Below are 9,964 nucleotides of genomic sequence, written 5' to 3'. Positions count from 1 at the left end.
TAGGCATGATGTTATATGTACAATAAGTCTTATACTCGGTGCAATATGATGAATTGTGTGTGGATTTTATAGTACAATAAGTAATAATTTTATACGTGCAATTATTATTATTTTATATGTGTATTATATACTTTATTGCGCAATTGCGGATGAATATGTTTATATGTTCAATTGATTTAATTTTTTATGTACAATTCATAAAATAAATATGGGATTATCATTTTATATGAGTTTTTTTTAATAAAAATTAACTGTGATATTGTGTTTAACCTATCGTTTTAGACATTTTATCCAAAAATATAAATAATAAAATCAGGTTTAATATGAACATGCCATTAAAAGGTAAAAGGACCAAAGATCATCAACGAAGTCTCGATATAAACGAGTCAACTAGGAAATATTTGCCTATGAGGTCGCAGTATCTCGAGTCTGCCGGCTTGAATATTCTAAAAATGATAAAAAATAATACTTAAATTATATATCCTGTAAAAAAAAATATGCCATATTTTCTCTTTTTCTAATGATATAAAAATTATCACTTATTGCCAGCAACTGTCAGACAGGTTACAGTCATATGCCAAAATTAGTAATTAGTAATTCTTTTTTTAATTAAGCAGCTGATTTATAAAAAGATATGGATTTAAACAAATTTTTTAATAGCTGTAAAATTGGAGATTTCGATAAAGTTAAGTAAGGAACCTGCAAGTTTTAATTTATTAACTTAATATATTAGATATTTAGTTGAACATAAAGAGATCGATCTAAATATCAAAGATAGTTTTGACAGCACACCATTGTAAATTTAATAATACTATAACTTGTAATAGATTTTATAGGTATTATGCATGTTTATGTGGACATATAGACATTGTGAAATACTTACTTCAAAATGGTGACATTTCTTATATATAAATATTTTAAAATAATTTTGTATTCAAGGTGCTAAATGTGAGGTTGACACTTTTCAAGGAGAAAGATGTTTATATGGTGCTTTATCTGATAGAATCAGGGATCTGCTTCGTAATTATAAATTTATTACATCTTATAGAATCAAAAGGGATCCATATCAGGAATTTTTGAGAAAGTGAATATTAATACAAAATTTTTTTATACAAATTAATATATTCTTTTAATTATAAATTTATATACTATATAATAAGAATATGGGAAAGTCATGATTTTTATGATGCCATATTATATATAGCTCAGCCACAATATAATTACAAAGAATCATTTACAACTAAGACACCTTCAAATGATAAATGTGAAAATGTTGGAATAAAAATCCACAGAGCCATATTAGCTGCCAGATCTCAATATTTCTATAATTTATTTTCTAAGAATAAACATATTGAAAATAATAATGAAAATATTGATCAAAATCTAAATTTAAGGATGATTAAACCACGATATTACGAATTACCAATCAAAGTTACCTAAAATTAAATTTATAAAGTTGTAATTCTTCCAATTTTAAATATAGATGTATAGTTCCTTTTTACATTATATTCTCCAGTATTTGTACACAGGTTAATTTTATAATATAATAAATTAATAAATTTCAGCATAATTAGATTTGTTTCAGTTCAAATAAAATAATAGTTAGTAATGTATTAAGATTCTTGATTTTAAGATTAATTGCTTTGCTTTATTGTTAAATTTTATTAAAGAATAGGCTAATTATTTTACTTGTTGAGACCCTGGACACTAAAATATGCTCCAATTTCTGGAGGACTAGTTTTTATTTTAGTTTCTTAATTTGTTCAATTAGAAATTTGTTATTAAGAATTAAAACTAGTTTTCCATTGCTGAAATTCAATATACTGTGCCTTTATGGAAGAAAAAAGGGGTTTTCAAGGCCAACATATTTACCCTCTCCCACATCAGGATTTTATCATTTAATTTAATCAATTATTCTCCTACTCCTAATAAAGGAATGTTATAATATTATTTTCAAAGTTGAAGATATAACAATGATAGTTGCTGTTTTAAGGCTGGAAAATCGAACATGCTTTAATATATGGGGGTGGGGGCTCACATTGATAACAAAAAAACAACAAAATGAATATTTTTTAGATTCCTTGTATAATATATTATTTAATGATAAAGGTCAGATAGAATTTAATTACAAGGATATAGATTCATTGATAGAATTATCCAAATATTTGCATCTCAGTCACTTGGAGAAACAACTCACCAAAAAGTTATATCAACACAATTCTCGTTCCAGGAATATCTTAAAGAGTAATCAATTTTTAATATTCATAAATATTTAAATAATAGAAAACATAATACATTAGGCTATAATGGGAAGAATGAAAAGATTGGAAATAGAGGTCATTCTCTCAAAAATAAATATCAGCATTGTGACTTAATTATCACGATTGAGGGCGAAACGGAAATCGAAAAGCTAAAATCGGATCTAGGGACCCTTAATTGCTTTAAACAACATCGGGTTACAATTTTTTTAATACATAACTACTTAAATATGCAATATATTGCGTTCTTTTCTCTACTCCATGCAATTATGGCTGCCAGATTTCATGATTTCGCCATGATTTTCCCATTCTTGTAAATAATTAATAAATCTTCCTAGTCAACATTAAGCCATGAAATTGATTTTAAAATATTACAAATTGAAATACATAAACCAATAGGGAAGAAAGAATATGTAAAAATTTTTTAAATATTTATTTATATTTATTGCTATGCCTGAACTGGCTGTTCTTATATTTATAATAATAATGTAGGTTTTGGTATTGGCCAAAAAGTAATTTATATAGGTACACCAATGATTTGTTAATAATCCAACCAATCACATTCATTGTATCTACTATTTCAAAAAATTGTCATCAGTTACATAATAGATACCAAATATAAATTAGATTCTCTTTGAGGCAATATTCACATTTTTATTTTTATACCAAGATAAAATTATCCAAAAGAAAAATCACACGAATTCTTAGGGAAAAATAGATTGGATTTCCTATCAAAGTAATAATTGTATATTCTCAATTCCGCACTCAAATACATCGTCAGAAAGAATATTCAGTCTAATGACTACTGCCATCGAGAAAAAGAACTGAATTAATTGCTAGCTAAATTTATTGTTAAACAAAATTACAATTATTTACGCAAATTAATCTTTAGCCTGTCTCTACAAACCGGGAAAAAGCAACCTGAAGGTCCGCAAAATATGAGGAAATGGCATTTCTTTTTGGAATTTGTCAAATGCTGGACATTTTTCTAATGTATTAGGATTTAGATACAATTCATGTATATCGTTTAAAATATGTCTGGAGTGGAATATCATCCGGTCCTCTCAATTTTTTCTTTGTTCTGATTTGTTTCCAAAATTTTGGGTCATTTCTATATCAGCCGCTTTGGTACCCCCAAGGGATCTCTCACTTTGTTCAGCAGTTTATCAAACCATTCTATCTGTCGCTCATGAATATGATATAACTTTAAGTAGTCATCTGCTATCTTTTTGCTTAATTGTAACTTGGTCATCCTTGGAAGTAGAGAAGCACAACGGCCCTGTTTAGACTGCTTTAAGAGCCGAACTGAATTACAAAAAGGAGTTCCCGTTTTATAAACTCAACCTGTACCTGATTTATTTTTTTATCGGTTCGGTTTTTTTTTATGAAAAATTAATTCGGTCCATAAATAAGTCTGAAATCGACCGTTGATCTTTTCTATCACGAACTACATTTTAACATTGGAGTAATAGGCCAATGTTATTACTTTTTTCTACTTGGTCGTCACCATGGTTTAAGGAGGGTGAAGTGATATATTTTTATTGCTAAATTCAATTTAACGGTTGGTGTGCGTTTCCCCTATAGACTTTTCGCCTAAGGAGCGCTAATAATTGAACATTTTGCCTATATCTTTTTCCCCTGAGAGCGTCAATGAGTGCTAATAGGCTTCAAAGATTGCTGATAAGTGCCAAAGAGTTCTAATAAGCGCCGAGTGCCAATAATTACCAAAGAGTGCCAATAAGCGCTAATGAGTATTTATAAGTGCATGAGTGCTAATAAGCGCCATTGAATATAAGTCCCAAAGAGTACTAAAAGATATTCTAATATTTATTACCTTATCATTTTTTTTAAAAAAAATGTGTGAATCAGGTATCATTTGTTCAGATAGTACATTTTTCACTACACCACTTCTTTTAAGCAAGTGTAGACATTCCATATTGGGGCAATATGATATTACACCCTTCTAAATAGAATAACTTATGTCACATTGTTTAAAATGGTGAAATAGTTACTTATTGGCACACCTTAGGTGAAAAGTTATAGGACGAAATGTCTATAGGCGAATCGCCAGTATACTCAATTTAACACCTCGAATTGTCTACCATTTAAAACAAAAATTCATATAATTTTTTGTTTTATTTCGATATAATTTTAGAACAGGTCGATAAGCAGCTTTTGTGACGTTAAATTTCGCGCCGGCAATGAAACCTTCGCCTGTCATAAAGTCTAAACAATTTATAAATACACATTTTTAGTTCGTTTCCATTTTTATAATTATTTATGTATAATAAACATTCATGGGTAATCCTAATTTATAGGATCCAATTTAAATGTTTTTTTTTAAAATTCCTTGACATCCTTAGGATTCGAAATTTATAACCGTTAAATAGAAATCATTGAACACGTTTTTTTATAAAGGTGTTTATGGTCAATAGAAGCGAATATTTTAGGGCTCTAATTAAAGATCCATTTTCCGAAATACTTGATTCCTCCGAGGATCTAGATCATGGTTCCACCATTCCCGAGTTCGAATTAAAAGACGTTACACCTTCCGTGTTTAAACACGTGATTAGATACGTTTACGAAGATAGGGCAGAAGTTTTAATTTCATTTTGTCATACGAATAATATCTTCTTTTTTTATTTTAAAAAAAAACCTTTAATTTTTGTCGAAAGACATTTAGAAATATAATTTAACAACAATTTCTAAACCTTTTCTGGTGCGCGCGCAAATATTTATAAATATCAGATAATCTGCACCCTCATGCAACATGTGCTAAAAAAAATTTTGAACCAGAAAACTTTGCGAAAAATATTTTTAAGGGCCAATCACGACAACTTATGCGATATCGGAATTCCTTCATTTTTTTTAAAAAATTTGGGTTCCCTTCATAAAATATTATTTTTACAAGTCGATATGAAAGAAACCTATCAATTATCTTTGCGGGCCGATCTGATCTTTGATAAATATCAGAGACTTGCAGAGGTACCATTTGTACGACCCGGCCCGGATTTTTTTAAAATATTTTTGATTTTTATAGCTAATAATGGCGATTTCAAATATTTGGTTTTAAAATATACGGCCCGGCACCGGCACATGTACCCGGGCTTAAGGCCGGGACTTCAGGTCTCTGATAAATATTAATCATTTAATTTTTAATGTAATAAAAACTCTGTAATTAATATTATAAATCTTAGATTATTATCCAACATTTAATCATGAAGATTATTATTATCAATTTTTTTTTAAAACCATAAATTACCATTATAATATAAAAAATTTTCCCCTCACTTTCATATATTTACAATATATGCATGGATAGGTCTAGTTTAAAATCATTGAACCTAAACTTGGAACCGCAAAAAAAATAGGGTCCTGGGACAGGGCTCTAATATCCATCCATGACAATTATATAGTATATTAAGTATTATTTTATTCGAAATTACATTAAATGACCCTTTTTTTAGATCCAGCCAGACTTGGTATTCGACGTTTTACAAGCTGCCGATAAATTTTTGTTAACCGGGCTCAAAAAATCGTCCTCTTTAATTATCGCCAACAACCTAGATTCCGAAAACGTTTTAAACGTTGTTTTAGCTTCACGAATCTACGTTTTGCCTAACCTGGAAGACGCTTGCGCTCGATATATAGCCCAAAACTTGTTGGAAGTTATATAATAATTATCTTTTGTTATATGGCTGGTTAGAACAATTACATCAGAGGTCTGTATTTGGCGTGTCTTTCACCTACCCGCCTAGGCCCGCTCATACTTTGTGTGGTAGTTGTTTTTTGAAAATATTTTCAACTTTGGGCTGGTGGCGGGCGAGTTAAAAAAATTTTTAAATAATGGGAAGGCGTGGGCGGGAGAATTTTTGATATTTTTCCGGCTAAATTAGCAGGACAAGACTTCAATTTATTAAAAATAATGATTTTATTATATAATATTGCATATTATATATGTTTAATTTAAAAAAAACATTAGAATAAATAAATAAAGAGCCAAACCAACAATTAAAATAATTTTTAAACATTTGGCAAAATTTATAGATAAATGGGCGGGTGGGTAAATTTAAAAAAATAAAAATTATTAGTGAGCGGGAGAGCGAGTTAAATAAATTTCAAAAAAACCCTCCCATTATAGACCTCTAAGTGGCATTAATATCACCTAGACAGATCATTTATTTACTAAAAGTGTATATATATTGTAGTAAGTTGTAGTAAATGTCATTAACTGTAGTAGACCCAGCGTTGGGCAAATTTTCAGAAAAATTTATTCGAACATAAATACAAAAAAATATTTTAAACACAAATACTAAATTTTCAAAAAAAAGGTATTTAAATACGAATTCTTTGACGAAAACATTTTATATAAACTTTTAGTAGCAACACACTATCAATTTTTTTTTAAAAATTTGAATACCTATTTTATTATTAACCATTTTCTAATCGAATATCTGCAGTAATACATAAACATTATAAATAATCTATTTATTGTTGCAGTAATACTATATCACATAAATTATGTAATAATTGCAAATATTAATATCACCGTTTTACAGAGCATATAATCAATTTCTGTATGATGAAATCGCTCCATTTGATTTTGGTTTTATTTATATATGAGCAGATATTACATTTTAGCTATCACTATAATATAGATTGATGATATTTTGGAAAAAAACTTACATCCAAAATTGTCAAATTACAAGAGGATGTTGACATTTTCACAGAATTTTTGCAAAAATATCTTATAAACATAATAGCCTATATCTTCTTCATCTTCAAAAAAAAAACTTGCTTTCGGTAATATTCATTTTAAAAAATATATAATTTAAAATGGAAGATGTTATAACTCGGGTTACAAATTTAATATTAGTTAAATGTGGATTTACACTTTGTTATTAAATTTTAATAAAAAAATAAAATAAAATATTGTATTCGCCTGAAAATCGTGAGATCATAATCAATAAACAATACTTTTTATTATTTCGTATTTAAAATACAAATACTAAATATTTTCTAAAATATTCTTATAAATAGTACTTGAAAGACAATGCCTTTCACATTTCACTAAATGCCTTTCAATGACAGACTTTAATGAATGTATACATTTTAGGTTAGTAATAATATCATTGGGTTAGGATGTTGATATATACATAAAATTTTAAATTATCATTTCAACTTGTAAAATATCATTTTATTCATAAAAGTTTAAGTTTATATTTTTAAATAGAATGTCGATTGTTGTAATTACTAGTTGTAAAAAAAAAATTCTGAATTGTTAAATATAAAAAATATATCCGTTAGTTGCAGGCGCGTAACCAATGGGGGGAAGGAAAGGGGGAAATTTCCCCCCCCCCATCGCAATTATTTTAAGCTAATAAAAATTTTACCCCCACCCCCCCCCCCCCTCCCACCAATCAAAATTTTACAAATATTTGAATATCAATTTTCCAACATATTATTCAAAAATATTAATAAAATGGAAAAATATTTAGTCAAAGAGATTGAAATCAAACGGTAATTTATAAATAAGGCTGAGCATGAAAAAAAGTAATGTGTCGTCAGCAGCGATATCATTATTGAATTCAATTGATCAATTAGAGTTTATCATTGCTGCTAGTTGCATCAATAAATTATTTTTAGCTCACTACTTTGTGGAAATTTACAAAAAATTATAATATATCCATTTTCATCCCATTCTTAGATACTTTTTTATTGCAAATAAAAGTACGGGTTTTAGATAAAAAACAAGTCTTTAGCAATCTTCAAGTTTTATTACCCAAAGATCCTTCTTCATTTTCTAATGGCACTATTGGTATAATTAAATATTTAGAAAAATTATCTTCCTATGAAATTGATACTGAAATAAATTTAATCAGTGAATTCGAATTGTGGTATAAATATTTATACGTTTAGCTATTTTACCTGAGCATGCTATTGATGTACTCAATCGGTGTAAAGAAACCTTAGCTCAATTTCCTAATATTTCGAAGTTGTTTTATATTCTTGCATGTTTGCCTATTACAACATGTACGAATGAAAGGATTTCCAACTTGAGAAGGTTGAAAACATATTTACTAAGTACTGAATCTCGGCTTAATGGGTTAGCTCTGTTAAATATACACAGAGATTTGGTTCCAACGACAAACGAAATAATTAAAAATCTTGTATTTGATAAGAAGTTAAAAAAACTTGTTAATTTAATTATTTTCTAGTCAATATTTTAAACACACTACTATTAGTATTTTCAATAAAAAAATTATATTCTACTTATATTGTATGAGAATTTAAGCTGAGGCTAGTATTTAAAGCAAATTTTATAAAAAAAATGACATTACACTTTATTTCGACTTTACATTTAAAAAAACTTTATTAAATATAATATACCTAACTTGAAATAATAAAAAAGAGGCTTGTAACATCCTATCCATAAGCACGAATTAGTAAATAATAGTTAAAAATAGAAATATAATTATTATTAAATTATCAATAATTTTATAGAATAGCTAAATAAGACCCGGCCGAAGGCCAGGTAAAAGGGGTTTGGGGGCGAAGCCCCCAAAAAAATTTTCCCCCTATAAGAAAATCCTGGATACGCCACTGGTTAGTTGATATATAAATAATATTTTAAACAATAATATTGTCCATTTTAATGTACTTGAGAATTATATATTTATATACAATAGTTGTTTTTTTTTAAAAAAAATATCAAATTTTGAACAAAATTTCCTTCAAGATTATCGATAGACCAGAGTTTAAAGAAATTATTATAAAGGATGCAGCTCAAGTGTTAAACAGGGAAGAAACTGATACGATTTCCATCGTAGACGACGTAAAATATTACTTGACGAATCAAGTGCAAACCTTTGAAGCAATGCAATCATCGCGCAAGAAATTAAGCATACTAGATACTTTACTCGAATCAATAGGGCTAGATGCTTAACTAATCTTCTTCATTTCTCTAAGTCAAATTATCATATTTATTTAATTTTATTTGATCGCAATCACTTGATCTGGTCTTTATAGCCTGAGGGTTCTATTCGAGAATATTTTATTTATGTATATTAATTGAATGTGAAAAAAAATGTGTTTCTTAATAAAAGTTATTCTTATTTCGAAATTGAAACGTAAATTTGAACCTAATTCTCTATTAAAAAATCAAGATTGCAAATTATATAACTCTTAAAAATATTGTAAAAAGTAGATAATATTAGAGGTAGTGTTGTTAAACGGGTTTTGAGCCGATTTTTCAAAACGGCTAACTAACTCAATATTTTAGCCAGAAAAATATTGCTTAAGCCTCGAGATTTTAATAATATATGTCTAAACCTCTGTTCCTTCTATGAACAAAATCTTCAGGCTTGCGTAATATTTTTCTGGTTAAAATATTGAATAAGCCGTTTTTAAAAATCGGCTCAAAACGAGTCGTTTAACAACACTAATTAGAGGTTTATAATTTCTAAATAAATCAACTTTAGGCATATGCAAATTTTTTTTAAAAATTTTTTACATTTTAAATCTTTATTAAATTATTTTTTTTTAATTCTTGGTTGATTAAAGGGCTATATGTCAAAAGAACCGAATAAAAAAATTATCGTAAGGTTTATACTTTTAAAGGCAATAATATGTATTTATCCATTTTGCCTAAAATGATTACTTACGCCTAGAGGATATAAATTTATTTAATTATGTAACTTTAAAAA

At 27.7% G+C, this 9,964-nt stretch overlaps 1 protein-coding gene across 1 annotated transcript; it reads left to right on the top strand.

The window, feature by feature from the left end:
• Positions 1-603: 603 nt before the first annotated feature.
• LOC135931391 (ankyrin repeat and BTB/POZ domain-containing protein 1-like) lies at positions 604-9,334 on the top strand. Its single transcript, XM_065468463.1, has 12 exons — positions 604-690; positions 734-796; positions 837-892; positions 940-1,084; positions 1,161-1,431; positions 1,484-1,529; positions 2,110-2,244; positions 2,301-2,455; positions 4,414-4,482; positions 4,677-4,856; positions 5,726-5,926; positions 8,998-9,334. The coding sequence occupies exons 1-12, from the start codon at positions 635-637 to the stop codon at positions 9,202-9,204; spliced, it is 1,584 nt and encodes a 527-aa protein (XP_065324535.1). The 5' UTR covers positions 604-634; the 3' UTR covers positions 9,205-9,334.
• Positions 9,335-9,964: the final 630 nt, after the last annotated feature.

Source organism: Gordionus sp. m RMFG-2023, chromosome 1 (genome assembly GCF_954871325.1).
Source record: "Gordionus sp. m RMFG-2023 chromosome 1, tfGorSpeb1-WG-v2, whole genome shotgun sequence".
Lineage (NCBI taxonomy): Eukaryota > Metazoa > Nematomorpha > Gordioida > Chordodea > Parachordodidae > Gordionus > Gordionus sp. m RMFG-2023.
This window is presented reverse-complemented; position numbering and strand designations above follow the sequence as displayed.

Coding starts and splice junctions, on each gene's coding strand:
- LOC135931391 (XM_065468463.1), top strand. CDS start 635: ATGGATTTAAACAAATTTTTTAATAGCTGTAAAATTGGAGATTTCGAT. Junction 797..836: donor AGTTTTGACAGCACACCATT/GTAAATTTAATA, acceptor TAGATTTTATAG/GTATTATGCATGTTTATGTG. Junction 1,085..1,160: donor TATCAGGAATTTTTGAGAAA/GTGAATATTAAT, acceptor CTATATAATAAG/AATATGGGAAAGTCATGATT.